The sequence below is a fragment of the Eptatretus burgeri genome, chromosome 3 (genome assembly GCF_056783735.1).
Source record: "Eptatretus burgeri isolate ZD-2024b chromosome 3, Ebu_testis_v1, whole genome shotgun sequence".
NCBI classification, from domain to species: domain Eukaryota; kingdom Metazoa; phylum Chordata; class Myxini; order Myxiniformes; family Myxinidae; genus Eptatretus; species Eptatretus burgeri.
The window spans coordinates 139080475-139097457 of NC_140963.1; the positions used below are offsets into that span (position 1 = coordinate 139080475).

The window sequence follows — 16983 nt, forward strand, 5'->3', positions numbered from 1 at the left end:
TGTCAACTAAATGTGACTGCTGTCACCATTTAACAAGTGAAGGCACCACCATATTGTGGAGCAGCTTCACGTTCTGAACCGAGCTTGCTTGGCAGCTTCACCGGATGGAGATGTCTTCAGTTTTGCATACCAACTTCCCAACTACAGCCAGTTTGTTATAAACTTAATTAACTTGATATATGTATGCACTCTGGTCCAATCCCACGACAACCCTCATCTCCCCCCAACCCCCCAAAAATTTGCTATTTAAATTAAAGACTAGCACCTGCAACAGAGAACAGTTTAAGGCCCAAAACATCCACAGATGTAATCAGAAAGTGGTCAATGAGGAAAATTAATTAATTATGAACTTCAAACGTTTTTCTGTTGTAAATGACCTCTGTGGTTGAAAAATAAGAAAAAAAAAAGGAAATCTCGGAATTGTGAGAAGGCTGATAACACTACACAATGTATATAATTAAATTAAAAGCGACACGTGGACTCTCCCAACAATGATGATCAATTATGGACTTGGGAGATCCACACCCCTCTGGCTATTGTCAGAGAGCCCCATCGGTGCCACAGTCTGGTGTTGGTAGGGCCTGTGAGCTTGCCCTCTCACTTCAGGATTGGTATTCCATCTCTGCTGCCCCTGATATTGCCACCAAAGTGTGCACACATGATGCACACAACCTTCGTTTCCAGTACGTACCCTACCTACATACACCCAACTACGCCTGGACACAATCTTTCTCACTTGAGAAGGTGAGGAAGTTTCTGGCAACAGTGGACTCCAATTCTGGGATTGGCCCGGATGACATCAGCGCTCACGTCCTGAAAACCTACTCTGCTGCTCTTGCCCATCCTATTTCTGCTGGGTTCACCAAATAATTAGCCCTTGGTTCTCTTCCTTAAACTTGCAAGTCAGCCAACAACATCACCGCATTAGACGGAGCGAGGCAGGTGGCTATGACAATGGAGCGGGGTGGGCATTGAACCGATGCCAGAATGAGGACGAGTCTAAGCCCAGTCACGAGATGACCAGGAAATCCTTACCAGAGACTTTGTGCCATTGTGCATCTCATCCGCTTCACTGCCACTGGAAGCTCCTTCATCTGCAAAGCAAGCAATGGCATGACATCGAGTTACACGACTCAGAGCTGGAATGACTCCACATTTCCCATAATCAACAAACCTCAATTCAGAGGACAAAATTCACTTACACCCCCTTCATGTGCAATCTATAATAATAGGTGTCAGTAGGTGTCAGTGTGTGCCAGTGTGTGCCAGTGTGTGCCAGTGGATAACTCCTCGACAACTCCAAAGCCATGAAACCTAGTAGCTTGAAACTTTTCATGCATACCAAGGGAAGTACATGAATGAAAATTGGGTGTTTGGGTTAATTAAAACACCCCTTTTAAAGATCATTTAGGAGGTGCTCATGAGAAAAAAACAAATACAGAAAAAAAAGCCTGTCCAAGATGGCGGCACACCATCTTGGACAGCCCACTGTCACGTCGCTGGGTTATTTACCTGCCATTTTGTTCGGCCTGCTCAAACGTTCCTCGACTTAGAACAGGTGGCAACAGTTCATTAACTATAAAGTGCTCAAAATGTTATTTTTCACTTTCCTCACTCATATTACCGAATGCCTCATCGACATACCAATAAATCACTGGATAAATCACTTTTGAAAGTGCTATAGTTTTCAAATGAGCGATTTCATTCACCATATGATGAAACTTTCCACGATCTACTCTCACGGATTAATTCAAGGATATCATTGAAATATAATTTGAGTTTGGAGGATCCGTCATGTGGATTAAATAACTCGGAATCTGGAATGAAATCTGAAAAATGTTAACAAATTGGTGATGTTTTTTGTTTTTGCAGGTGTGTCCCATTACCAATCAGCTTGCTATCGCTTGCCAAGCCAGCGTTCCTTATCAACCATTTCATTGAAGTGCTTGCTTGAGTGTTTAAGCCACTTGGCGAGCACTCAACAAGCTGCTTGGTTTTTCGTTTTCAAGCCACGGCCACACACGGCAAAAGTACCTGCAAAATACAATCAAAAACACATCGATCGGCGGACGGCGGTGGGCCCCGCAGGGTTGCGCGGTGAATCAGGCAGTGATTCGCACGCTGAAAATGTGCATTCTTTTTTTTTTTAGATCCTCGTGGAGGATCTCTAAGTCCTACTCACGTTGTTGTTCTTAATCTTCTTCTTGTGGACTTTTTTGCTTCACAGCCTACAGTTTTCATTGAAACTTCCTGAAACTTGGCATATATATGTAAAAATACCCCGCGCAGACAGTAACCATCTCCGATTTTGAAAATTCCTCCGAGAAAAAAAAAAAGTTATGACGTCAAAATATCTCCGCTGATGGAAATCGCCTAAAAAATTATCTCCGAAACTAGGCAAGCTTTTTGAATTCTGTTTATGGGAATCGAACAGGGCATTAGCAGAGATTAATTACCGCACACATGATACATCACTATGACGTCATATCAATTTTTATGACGTCATCCCTATTTTTTGACATTTTTTGTTTCACAACCCAGAATTTTCATCGGATCTTCGTGAAACTTGCCATGTATATGCAGAAAGCCCACGCGCAGGCAGCAACCATCTCCGATTTTGGAAATTCTTCCGAGAAAAAAAGTTGACGTCATAATATCGCCGCTAATGGATATCGCCTATACCATTATCTCCGAAACTAGGCAAGCTGTTTGGATTTTGTTTGCGGGAATCAAGCCGGGCATTAGCACAGATCATTTATCGCAAACCTGATACATCACAATGACGTCATATTCGTTTTTATGACGTCATCATTAAGAGAACGACGATCTTAGCTCATTTGAGCTTGTTTCTTTTCCTTTTTAACAAGACAGCTCCACACAAGCTGCTTGATTGTTCATTTGCAAGCCATGGTATCGATTATTTAAAGGCTTCTTCGTTCACTGCTGTTATGTCTGGGTGCCTCACGGCTCTGAAAATGCCACAAAACTTAATGAGAAGAAGATGCGCCTCCTCCATATTCATCAAAGCGACAGTGAATGGAGGTATTTTCGAGAGACCTGTGGTGTGTCTTCACGGAGTTCACACAAGTCGTTTTACGACGTGGTAATGTGCAGTGGACGACGTGGTAAGGTCTGAGTGAGCGACGAAGTATTACGTAGGCAGTTCAGTCACTTCTGCTGGGTTAGTGTTAATTCACAGACAAAAACAAAAAAAACCAAAACAAAACAGTGTAAAATAATTTTATAAAAGGCGTCGTCACATAATACGTCACCGACTTCAATTGAATACTTGCATTCCGCTATTTTGACCCCCATTTCAGTTCCGTTGCAGCTCATAACACTGCCATGACTGCCTCCATATGTGGTATGTTGCCTAATGTGTAAAAAAAAATAAAAAATAAGTGGTGTGAAGTAATTTTCCAGAATGTCACTGCGTATGACGTCACTGGCTTTAATTGAATAATTCTATTCTGCTACGTCATGTGAAATCATTATATTTGTGGGAGTCCGGAGGGAAGGGATGAAGTGGGGAGGGGGGGAGTGGGAGGAGAAGGAGGAGTGTGGTGAAGGAGTGCGAGGAGGGAGGGGAAGGAGCGTGAGGAGGGAGGGGAAGGAGCGTGAGGAGGGAGGGGAAGGAGCGTGAGGAGGGAGGGGAAGGAGCGTGAGGAGGGAGGGGAAGGAGCGTGAGGAGGGAGGGGAAGGAGCGTGAGGAGGGAAGGGAAGGAGCGTGAGGTGGGAGGGGAAGGAGCGTGAGGAGGGAAGGGAAGGAGCGTGAGGTGGGAGGGGAAGGGAAAGTAGTGGGAAGAGGGACCCAACGTTGCTGGGAAACACCAGGTACCTTTGCGAGAACTCAATAAAATAAACAAAAATTTAACTGGAAAGCATCTCAAAATGCAAAGCCAAAGCACATCTGCTTTCGACTCGAACTAAACAAGAGGAAAGCAACAGCTAATTAAAAAAAAAAAAAAAAAGTAAAATTAATTATTTGTTTTCCCCATATTCCCACAATAAAGGTTTGTTGAAAATTTGATGACAAAAGCTGAAATGGTCAATAACTAAACACGGAAGTGATTGCAAAACCAGGCCATCGTGCGCTGCATGATGAATGGGCTAATAAGACCAATTTGTACCAACTGCGACTTTAATTCATCCTCATCCAGCTAATTTGTACCCTTTAAACCCAATTATTAATTAGACGTCTCCGTGTTTTCATAATATAAGGGTTTGTTCAGAATTTGATAATAAAAGCTTCAATGATAATTAAAATTTCAGGTCAATTGGATGAAAATTGATGATTTGTGACATTGACCCTTTTGACCAAATTATTAATTTGTCTTCTTCATATTCTTAAAAAAAAGCTTTGTTGAAAATCTGATGACATGAGCTCAAATGGTAAAAAAGTTACGGCTCAGACAGACAGACAGACAGACAGACAGACAGACAGACAGACAGACAGACAGACAGACAGACAGAAGTGATTGCAAAATCCAGCATACCGCTGCGTGGAGGATGGACTGATACGTAATTATTGGAGAAACCATGGTAACACTGTAGCATGTGATCGAACCCATGGTGCATGAGGCAAAGTTCAATGGACCTCTTTGGGTTCTCATCCTGCCCATGGACCACACCTCACTGGGTTCAATGGACCACACAACCAAGTATGCAGGAACGGTGCTCATGCTCGTGCCACTTACAGTGCACACCTGGTGCGTCCAAAATATTTAGAGTGACACCAAATTATTAGTACCGTACAAACGTAATACGATATTAATACCAGAACGGCACTCAGCAGAGAGAATACCTTTGCCAAGCTGAACAGTTTACATTTTGTGTCCCACCAATCGGCCAGATCTGGATCCGGAACTGAACCAAAATCGAATCGCCTCGTCATTGTCACCTCCTCAACTCATCCACCAATTTTTTTCAGAACTCGTCCACAATTTTTTGAAATATCATGCTATCAATATCGTTTTTGGCCCCATCTCTCAATCAATGATGAAGAATCACTCAAAAAAAATTCTAGTATCCAGATTTGGATCTTCACCAAAATCTAATGAACTGGTTCTCGCACACCCGTCTTGTCCACCAATTTTCGTCCGAATCTGTCCCTAACTTTTTGAGATATCCTGCTCACAGACAAACACACAGACGTGAAAACAACCTCCGTCCACCTTCTGTGGCAGAGGTAATAACAAATCACCATCGCTGCTGTCATCTCCAAGGCCCACATCATCCGAGGAAAGGAAGGCAGATGAGCCGATGATGTGTGGGAGAGGCCGGTCCAGGTAAAGGTCCTTTGGGAGAAAAATACAGAACACAGAGTATTGTATCAAAAGACAATATGAACTTAGTCCGAATCAAACAAGTTAAGAGTCAATTTTACGCAAACATACCTTCGGCTCCAAGATCGGGTACAATTGAGTACCTCTGTGCCCTACCACGACTCCTCTCTTGTCCTCAGACATTGCTTTCTCTTCTTCTTCATCATAGTCATCCTCCTCATCACCAATGGAGACAGGAAGACGCTCAAAGGCCGAGTCCAGAACGTCGAGGCCCAAACGCACAGCAGTGCAAACTTTAGGCAGTAGTTCTGCCTCACGCTGTGTATTCTGCTCTGCCTGTTATGGGATGGGGGTGGGGGGGGAGAAGAAAGAATCAAGAGGAGATTGTTAAAAAGTAAATCACGAAAATATGGGAGTGAGGGGGAGAAGGAGGGTGAGGGGCAGAGGGAAAAATGGAGTTGAACAAGAGGAAAAGAAGAAATATGAGAAGAGGAAGGAAACAAGGAACATTGTAGAGAAACAAGGAGATGATCAACATCAAATTACCATCCTCAGGTTTCACAGAAAGTTGGTAAAAAAAAAAAACATAATAAAATTAACATGAGAGAAGCAAGAGAGTCGATGAATAACAGGCGAAAGCCGTGTGAGCCTGAGAGTTTACGAGTGATATCCCGTCGCTATCCCTCACTTGGTCAGGGGGTCGAGCCGGTTCCACTTTCGGCACCTCGGTCTCAACCTCTTCATCGTACACACGCTGCAAAATGGGCAGGTCAAACTGGGGTCATGCTCGACAAACACAGAGGTGCTTCACAACAATGGGCCAATCGATGAATAGGAGAAACCTCACAACAACACACGGCACACTCACATTTACCTCCATGACCAAATGCACCTTCACGTTTTCACCACCGTTTGTCTGTCCGTCAGTGAGCACGACATTTCAAAATGTTATGGACGGATTCGGACGAAACTTGGTGGACAGTTTGGGTGTGCGATAAGTGTGAATCAATGTGATTTTTTGTGAAGATCCAGATCCGAGATCCAACCCTCCACCAAGTTTCGTCCGAACTCATCCATAACTTTGTGAGATATCGTTCTACCGGGTGATATTTATTTATTTATTTATTTATTCGAGAACCCTCGATAATTCCCATACACTAAAAACGATATCAGTTAGGAACCTAATATTTTACATAAAATTAGCCGAATGTTACAGAAAGACGTGACATGATCGACACAATCGATTACGTCAAACGAAGTTCTGAAAGCGTCCACCACCATGCTGCAGGTACAAATTCATCCTTCGCAGCATGCTCTCCGACACAGTGTGTGGCATTTCTTGGGGAATATTGCTGATCGTGTCACCGATTATTGATTTCAATTCATCAAGAGCATGTGGATTTGTGGCGTTCACCATATCCTTCAAATACCCCCAACAAAAATAAATCTGGTGACGTGAGATCTGGGGATTGAGGTGGCCATCGTGACTTGGACACGACACCGTCACCAAAGAGTAGCCGAAGTTCGTTCATGCTGCATCGCGAAGTGTAACTCGTGGCACCACCTTGCTAAAACCATCCTTGGTTGATTTCATCTTCTGCAAGGTGCCCGAGAAACTCACGGATTATGTTGATGTAAAGTTCTGAGTTTACCGTTTCTGAGAAGAAAATTGGGCCAATAATTCTTTGCCGACTTGCAGCACACCGAACACCAATTTCCATGAAATGCAATGGCCTTTCATGCATTACATAAAGTTGTTCACGTCGCCATAAATGAGTGTTTAACGTAAAATCACGTGATACCTCCAAGGAATTACGAGGAAATTATGTGCAGGAGGAGGAGGAGGCCATTCGGCCCATCATGCCTGCGCCACACCAATACCAGATTTAATAAATCCGTCAAGACCCCTTCCCTTCGTGTGCAGCCTTTTGGCTGCAACACAGGTACTCATTTCACTGACCTCATAAGGATGACAGGCTGAGTCAACCCCCTGGTGTTAATTCAGTGGAAAACGGGGCTTGAACTCAGGGCCCTCGGATCCCAGGCCACCACCCGAACCACGAAGCCAACAGCAGGTGACGGGTCCTGAGTTTGAACCCCTGTCGACCTGATAACTCTCAGGATCCAGTCACGTCCTTCTGTAATATTAGGCTACATTTACGTAAAATATTAGGTTCCGAACACATGTAGTTTTTAGTGTATGGGAATTATTTCGGGTTCTCAAATAAATAAATAAATAAATAAATAAATATCACCCGGTAGAACGATATCTCACAAAGTTATGGATGAGTTCGGACGAAACTTGGTGGAGGGTTGGTTAGGTGATATGAACTAGCCGATTACATTTTGATTCAGGTCCGAATCCAGATTCGTCCCATCAGTGGGATACAAATCGTAAACTGTTCAGCCTGGCGGAGGTATGCGCTCTACCGAGTGCCCTTCCAGTTGTAAATGTGTTTTGGTGGATATAAAACCACCATGCCAGCTGGCTGGGTGTGAGATGTGTAACCACTTGCATCACTATTGTTAAGGAGGAAGCTCAATGCCACAGATTGTTGTTCTTCGCACAGAACAACTGACATGAACTGAAATGTGGCCAATCACAAACGACTGTGCTGCCACGTCCATATTATCCGATATCGATTCTGCCATGGAATGCTTGCATAAACGTTTATCTTCTCTCATTCATTGGTTTATCTCAATCATCCCATCAATCATGGAACACCGAATCCTGTTGTGAAGCGGTTGCGACCAGGCCAACCAGCTTGCCTTCTCAAAATGAAACATTTACCCGAAAGAGGGCAACTATATCTCACTCCGTAAGGCTCACAACAAGTCTGCGTCTATCCTGAGGAAAGTCAGAAATAATCATCTTGCTGAAAATAACATGTCTCGTTGGGAAAATAAGATTATTCTTTGGAAAAAAAAATAATCATCTCGTTGGGCATAGGTTGTGAACGCCGACAACACGCTAAGCATTCGTTGGTCAGAAATAATAACTGAAAATAATCAGAAACAATCATCTGACCACTCAGTCAGAAACAACCTTCCCTCAATGCTCCTAATAATGATTTTCAGACTAATACTATCACTTTCACCCGAAATGATTATCCTCCCCCCCAATGTTACTGACTCTGTCGGCAACGATCCCCTCCCCAGCATTACTGACACTGCTCGTAAGGTCTCTGCCTCCAATGTCACTGACTGTGCTCATAACGATCCTCTTTCCAACGCTACTGATTCTGTTGGTGACGATCCTTGCCCTAATATCAATATCACCAACTCAGTAAATAACGTTGAGCTTCAGTCGAATGTTGCAGCTTCCCTTTCAACAAATAAATAAACCAATGTCACCCACAGGGTGACCCGTATCTTGCCAAAAGGTGACCACTTGTGACTTCTTTAAGGTCACACTGAGGTGAACAGAGCTGCTATCCACCAGGAGTGACTCCTTGAGGAATATCTGCCTACGAGAGATTCTGATGAGAATCGTTCTACAGAGTAACCATGAAAAATATGCTTTTGCCTCATAACGTCACCAAATGACGTCATAATGTCTCAAGCTTGACATATCTAGAAAGCACTCAGAGGTGTTCAATTTGAGGTACTACACGATATGGTTCCTAAAACTTGAAAATTTGACCTTGGGGTCAAATATGTTTGACCTGTGGCGCTAACCATGAAGGTCAAGGCCAATCGCCACCAAAAATTAATCAGCTGAGCGCCAGACCATGAAATATATTCCCATGAAGTTTGAAGACGATCCGATCAAAATTACTCAAAAAATAAGGGTTTCGTCGACTCCCCTGATTTGCGACAAAGTGACCTTGACCTTTGACCTTCAAAATTTTATGCGCTGAAAGGGACCTCTATAGGCCTCTGATATGCGAAGTTACAAAAATTTCCAATGACAACTGTGCTCTGCAGAGTGATTTATACGTGATTACAGACCAAAAAAAAACCAACAGCAAAAAAACAAAAACATATGAAGGTCAAGGCCAATCGCCACCAAAAATTAATCAGCTGAGCGCCAGACCATGAACTACATTCCCATGAAGTTTGAAGACGATCCGATCAAAATTACTCAAAAAATAAGGGTTTCGTCAACTCCCCTGATTTGCGACAAAGTGACCTTGACCTTTGACCTTGACCTTCAAAATTTTATGTGCTGAAAGGGACCTCTATAGGCCTCTGATATGCGAAGTTACAAAAATTTCCAATGACAACTGTGCTCTGCAGAGTGATTTATACGTGCCAAAAAAAAAAAAAACAACAACAACAACAACAACAAAAAAAACATATGAAGGTCAAGGCCAATCGCCACCAAAAAATAATCAGCTGAGCGCCAGACCATGAACTATATTCCCATGAAGTTTGAAGACGATCCGATCAAAATTACTCAAAAAATAAGGGTTTCGTCGACTCCCCTGATTTGCGCCAAAGTGACCTTGACCTTTGACCTTCAAAATTTTATGCGCTGAAAGGGACCTCTATAGGCCTCTGATATGCGAAGTTACAAAAATTTCCAATGATAACTGTGCTCTGCAGAATTTTTTTATACGTGATTACAGACAAAAAAAAATAAAAAATATAAAATAAAAAAACATACAAGCTGACTAACATATCTTGCAAAACTTCGTTTTGGCAAGATAACAAGATAGGCCTTTATATTAGTAATTGAACGAGTTGACACAAGCACTTGTAATGAACAGATGGGCACCACCAACGAGGGGTTCGTTACTGTTTCTAAAGTTTAAAAAACGCAAGTCTGTTGTCAGAAACGTATCACCCTCCGGAAAACGACCAACCAACACGAGCATAAACAGAGATGCCAACTTTTGGAAATCAGAATTAGGGAGGATTTTCAACCGACACCAAATTATGTGCGCCAAGCGCACATCTCGAGCGCGGAGCGCTCGACCCTTGCGCCGGGGTCCATGGCCCGCCTTAGGGCCCTGGAAGCTCTGGGGTTCTAGACGCTCTCTAGTGCCCTCTGAGCCCTATTTTGGAGCATTTAACATGTTAAGAATTCCCACTTTTTGAACAAAAAAAGGGGAAAATTGTGCACTTTTTAATGTTACATGTATGTTAATATTAGTAAGTTAGGGGACAATCAAAGATTAACAAAAAGCACAAAAGAAGCAATATTTTTCTTACCTTACTGGCTGGTACTACTGCTGCTTGCTTTTTCCATGGCAGCTTTGCTGAGTGACAGCTGTGTGGCTCTTTTAGCCCTTCTGATTATGTCTTTGCTGTATTCTCTCTGGTAGCAAGGGGTGCTATGAGCTAGTTTTTCAATTAAGAGAGCTTCCAGGGTTTTGACACTCAAATTGGGACGAAATTCAGTATGATTCTTCCGTACAAGACTGAGTGCCCGCTCACATGATGCGTTCGAATGAGGAATGACCAAGATTCCCTTCATCACTTTGCTCAAATTAGGATACTTCTTGGCACCAGTGCAGGGATCTGTGAGCTGTGAAATCCGATGCCACTGCTCATCCACTCTCACTGTCTCAGTAGCAATTGTAGCTATGGAGGCGTCTGCCTGGTAGTGAGCGAATTCACTCTCAAGACTGTCTATGTCACTATCACCGCCACTGAACAGACAGGGGAATTTCTTGATGAAAAACTCCACACAGTCAAACCCCACTTCTTGGTGTAGCTTAACATCCAGCACCTGAGCATGCTTGGCTAATTCATCACCTAGCGGCCAAGTTTTGAAGATGTAATTGCAGGCTTTCACATAATATGAGCGAACTGCACTGAAGAAACCTTGGATGTCTGACTCACTCAGAGTGAAGGTGGATTTCTTGAGACTCCTTTGTTCCCTTATATACAGTTTGGCATCGTTCCCAATCATGAGGTCCTCATCATTCTTCTGATGATTTCTGTCAGAGAAGGGTACATTTACCAGAGCAACCGATGACACCGATGGTTTCAAAAACCGTACGAAGATATCTTTCAGAAGACCATTCAATTCAGAAGACCAGAAGACCAAGATCAGGAGATGAATACAGGGTTCGTCTCTTTGGAGCAGAAGATTCCCCTTCTCAAAAAGCTTGTTAGCATATCGAAGGAAGAAACAATAGAGTTTTGTTTGTGGAGACAAGAACATCCTGTTGACACGTTTTTCTCTAGATTCCTGCACAGTGTTTGAGGAAGATGCGCTTTTAGTTGTAGAACTCGTAGTACACTTAGCCGCAGGGAGATCACACTTGCGTTTACTGCCAGCAGAAGAGGTCAGACTCGTAGTACCAGATCCAATTTTACGTTTGAGGAGAGAGCTTGAGGTAGGTGCAGCCAAGGAAGAAGACCTCTGATTCGAAGGTTTTGCTGAGCTTCTGTCAAGTGATTTGGCAAAAGCAGAACTTAACTTGGGTCCTTCTTTGCCTGTAGATGGGACTATCACAGTCTTTCTCGACTCTGAAGGGATCTGCTTTGTAGATGAACGTGATGAAGGGCCGGTGATGCTACCTGCTCTCAGCATTGGTTTTGGTGCTGTCCCTGCTGTCTTCTTTCGCAGCAGATACTGCAGTGGTAGTGGTGAATGCTGCTCCACTAGTGCTTGATCCTGCAGTGCCAGTACTGGCAGTAGATACAGTGCCGTCCTTCTTGCTCGTTGTTAGAGTCTTGGCTACAGTTGGTTGCATTTTTCTTCGGACTTCTTCTTTGAAGAAGAGGTGAAGTGGCTCCCACTGTTCAATCAGCCTGTCTAGGCACTGACCAAGGGACAGCCACCTTGTTGCTACATGCTTCAGAATCTTGTGTGTCGGGGCATCACAGAGTTCTTGCAGTGCTTTCACTCCTTTGACGCGTTTACTACTTTTGTCCAAGTAGTAGTAAATATCGATGAGAAAGTCATCTAATTCAATGGGGAAGGCCTGAGCCGCCTTCTTGGCCGTATTGTGCATCATATGGCAAGGGCATCCCATGATGTAGCACTCTGGATTTTGTTTGTGGATATAAGCAGCGACTCCTTTGTGCTTGCCCACCATGACAGAGGCATTATCAGCACAAAAGGAAACACAACTTTCCCACGGAATTTTCCTGTCACTGAACTCATGATCAAGCAGTTTGAAAATGTTTTCTCCAGTGGAATCTTGTTTGCACACAGGCAAACTTAGCAAACCTTGCTTCACAATCCCAGCACTGTTGTCATAGTACGAAATCAGGACAGGATATAGCTGGGCCTCACCACTGTCATTGCTACCGTCTGTAGCTAGGCTAAATGGAGCTAGTCTAGCAATATCGGCAATAGATGAAGCAGTAACATTTGACAACTCACCAATTACACTGGTCAACAACAAATTTGTTGTCTGCATTTTTTAAGCTGATTTAGGACGAATCTGATGCGCTGAATCCAAAACTCACATTAGTTTTGTTCAATCAGGTCAAGTTTTGAGATATGGCCACATGTCGTTTTTTACATATTTGTTCACATGTACGCATGTGTGGAGCATTTTAGAAGAAGTTGGTGGGGGTAAAATGTCATGTCAAATAATTGTTTTGATTGGAAATAATTATTTTAATGACAAGAAGTATTCAGGTACGATAGTTCTAGGTGATTATGTCGAAAAGGGATCAGTTTGAAGTCATAAAACCTCAAAATCTTCCAAAAATTGGTGAGGCAAAGCATAAAGTTCGTGGATCAAAACTAAAGTTAATGGGGCAGATTTTGTAATAATGTGATACAAAAAAGTTGTATTTCTTGAAATAACGAACTCTGAAGAATGTACAATACCTACATGCGCCAATTTATGACATGCGCTTCTGCTCAAGCTTGGAGTGCCACAGTACGAACCCAAAATTGGAGACTGTTCATTGACAGCAGCAAGCGATCACTGAAATGTGTTCTGCTACACAACGGCAACCAGTTTGCCTCTGTACCCATCGCTCACTCGACTACACTGAAGGAGAAGTATGAAGCGGTGAAGTACGTGCTGGAGAAAATTGGTTATGATCAGCATAAGTGGTTTATTTGTGTTGACCTGAAGATGGTGAACTTTTTGTTGGGACAACAGTCTGGCTTCACCAAGTACCCATGTTTTCTGTGCATGTGGGATAGTAGGGACCGTGCTCAGCATTACACGAAGAAGGACTGGCCTGTGCGGGAGGAATTGGTGCCATGCAAAGAAAGAAACGTCATCAACGACCCTCTGGTGGACAGAGACAGAATACTCTTCCCACCGCTGCACATCAAGCTCGGCTTAATCAAGCAGTTCACCAAGGCTCTGGACAAAGATGGTGACTGCTTCACTTACTTGTGCCAGGCTTTTCCAGGATTGACCATGGAGAAGTTGAAAGCTGGCATCTTTGATGGTTCTCAGATCCGTCAGCTCATCAGAGATCCAGAGTTCAAAAACTCAATGAACGAAGTGGAACTGGAAGCGTGGAATACATTTGTTTTGGTAGTGAAGAACTTTCTTGGCAACAATAAGGCCAGAAACTACGCAGAACTTGTCAACAACATGCTGACTGCTTTCAGAAACCTGGACTGCAACATGAGCATCAAGATGCACTACCTATTTTCACATATGAACCGGTTTCCTGAGAACCTGGGTTCAATGAGTGACGAGCAGGGGGAGAGATTCCATCAGGACATGAAGGAGATGGAGACCAGGTATCAGGGTCGCTGGGACGCAGTCATGATGGCTGACTACTGTTGGAATCTGAAGAGAGACCTCCCTGCCGCTGAACATTCCAGGAGTTCGAAGAAACGGAAGTTCAAGCCCTGAAGTTTGAACAGTGGTGACGCAACATGCAATTTACTTGTACTTACCTTTATCAATGCCCACCATTCAGATGACAGTAATCGATGTTTCTATCATGTAATCAATAAATGTTGTTGGCAAAACATTTTTTTTTCTTAAAAACATGTTTAGGATGATATGTGTTGACAAAAATCAGCTGATAATGCCACAAAAATGTAATTGATTTTGTCACAAGATCTGATTTTTTTTTCAAATCAACTTAGCACAAAAACCTGACCTGATGGAGAGAAACGGATGCCATTTCCTGATTCAGCAGTGCCAGAATACCCTAATTCACTTGTAGAAATCTAGACAACATTCAGAAAGTAAAAAATTGTTGACCAGTGTTCTTTTTTCTTCTTTGTTCTTGTTCTTTTTTTTTGTTCTTTTTTTTTTTTCTTTTTTTTTCTTGCTTTTTGTTCTTGTTTTTTTTTTTTTTTTTTTTTTTGTTCTTGCACATCTTGCACATCTTGCAAGTTTTTGTTCTTGCACATCCATACTTTGAAGCAACTTTTGAATCTGGAAACATCTTTTGAAATAGAGGTCCAGCATGATCTGAGACTGATATGGGCAAGTTATGTTCCACAATAAATCCACTAAAGAGAAGTTCTGCTCGGGTAACATCCTCTTCCTCGCTTGTCCCTTGTTTGGTGAAATAATTCAGAAGTGTACCGGTACTCGTGCTCGAAGATCTCTCCTTTGCAATGTCTGTGTGCCGTTTGCTTCCAACGTGCTTCCGAATATCATCGCGACCTCCGTGCTCAACTGAAATATCAACGCTGCATACTGTACAATACGCATGATGAATTCCTCTTTCAGACTTTCGAATACACGGGTATTGGAGACTGTATTCGGTCTTGTACTTCTGAGACCATTTCTTGGTCTTCGTAAGCTTCTTTTCTGCCATTTCGTAATCAACATCGAGGGCTTGAAGCATCGGTAACTTCGAAGTCGATGTTCCACAGCTGCAGCGCGACTCGTAGAACTCTAGCGGCTGTTAAACACCGCACGGTGGTCGCGACCGCCGGGCTGGTACGGGGCCCAGCTGCATGCAGTGAGCGTATCGCATGCATATACACTGTGCATACATACCGCATGCACTGTATTGCACACATACCGCATGCACTAAATCTCAGTGCATGATCGCCTAAGCGAGATCCAGACCCAATGTTTCGCTGCTCCTCATTTGAATTTGCATTTTTTTACGTACAATTTGGTAGCAGCGAACGTTATGGAGTTACCACATGCTATACGTAGCAGACGATGCTTTTCATTCAATTCTCATACTAGTACATTCTGATTAGTGAACAGTGCAAAAATATCAAAATTTCGGGAGGATAAGGATAGTGATCGTAAGGGCGGGAGTTTGGGTGAATTTTCGGAAGCCTCCCGATGAAATCGGGAGGGTTGGCATTGCTGGCATAAATGGCACTGAAATCTCACTTTTCAACCAATTTGCCTTGTTAGAAGAAGAGGAAAAATCGGATGTTTTACTCAATAAAAATATAAATGATGATGTAGTAGATGCCACACCATTAATATCGAAAGACTGTATTCCTGACCCCATAGAATGTACCGCTTCACAAAAGGGGGCCTCTCCCCATGACGAAGAGCAGTGTTACGAATGTCATGATAATGCTAAAACACCTACCCGAACTGACAAAACTGGTACTCCCACCGTGCCTGACAAATCTAAGGTCCCTGATCAAATTGATGGAACCTCCCTCCCATGTACAGTTACCCCAGTCAAAAATCAACAAACCGGATGTACAGATTGATTGTAATTTGGAGGCAGCCGTGCCTGTGACATCTTATCAAGTCGCTGCTGAAGAACAGCAGGGCATTGTCGCAGATAGTATGGGGGGGGATATGAGTCTGATGGGACATCTTCTTCTGTCTCTGATTCTAGTGATGCGAGTAGCGATACTTCTTCTCTAAAGCTTGAAGACGCTTCTTCAATTTCCCCAGATACTATTCACACCTTCTTGCACAAATGTTTTCGAAAAAAGAATGTCAAAATTAAAGACAATTTTCAAGTTCTAGAAGACGTTATTCAAGTGACCCGAATAATGATTTCCAGACCTGATCGATACAATATTACTGACCCTCAATGTCATCGTTTAAGGAAATTTTAAAGTCGTGCTCGGAACGAACTCAAAAATAATGGTTGATGCTGTTCTACCTGATGACCTCTGTCCCTTCCCCTCTTCATACCTTCGATGAAAATATCCATTGCAAGCTTAAATATCAATGGTAGTCGTAATTCTCTCTGCAAAGTGCAAGTTAAACAACTAATCGAGTGCAACAAGGTTGATATCTTATTACGACAAGAAACTCATTCCACTGACTCTTCTTCAGCTGAATGGGAATTATTTCTTAAAGGACATTGGTTCTTTAGCAGTCTTTTAAGTCCGATTACCAGGATAGCCATCTACTTTCAGCAAACTCTTCCTTTAAAGAAATTGTAAAAGGATATTTAGCTTCCCTGACCTTTTCCATTCGTCAGCAACTTTTCACAATTGTCAATCTATATGCTCCTAGCACAAATCCTGAAAGATCTTTTTTTGCTCATATCCCCCCTGACCACTTTCTATGTCTCGGAATTTATTTTAATCGTACACTAAACCCCCTCTTGATAGGAATGGTGCTGAGCCACATCCAGCCAGTACGAAAGCTCTTGCACGCTCCATTTATAAATTCAAGTTGACTGACATTTGGCGACTGCAACAACAATTTACTTGGTGTAGCTGTTCTAACAATCAAGTGTCTTTAGCTCGAATTGATAAATTCTACGTTTCCAATCATTTTCTTAACCTTGTCTTAAACACCTCTATTCTCCCATCTGGGTTTTCTGATCACCATGTTGTTGTTATGCGGTTTCAATTGCCACTAGTTAAGAGGGGGAGCCCTTTTTGGAAGTTCAACACAGCACTTCTTCAAAATGATTT

General features: G+C 42.9%; 1 protein-coding gene across 7 annotated transcripts in view; it reads right to left on the reverse strand.

Moving 5' to 3' along the window:
• The window catches only part of LOC147031118 (WASH complex subunit 2-like), a 94278-nt gene that overhangs the window by 63053 nt on the left and 14242 nt on the right, over window positions 1-16983 (reverse strand). For 6 of the 7 annotated variants that reach the window (XM_085875864.1, XM_085875859.1, XM_085875860.1 and 3 more), the window contains exons 4-7: window positions 5947-6039; window positions 5397-5621; window positions 5204-5297; window positions 1036-1094 (exon numbers count right to left, since the gene is read on the reverse strand). In XM_085875864.1, coding sequence (XP_085731990.1) covers window positions 1036-1094; window positions 5204-5297; window positions 5397-5621; window positions 5947-6039 — 471 coding nt within the window. The remainder of the gene's footprint in view (window positions 1-1035; window positions 1095-5203; window positions 5298-5396; window positions 5622-5946; window positions 6040-16983) is intronic. The other variant, XM_085875865.1, reaches the window with a different exon arrangement.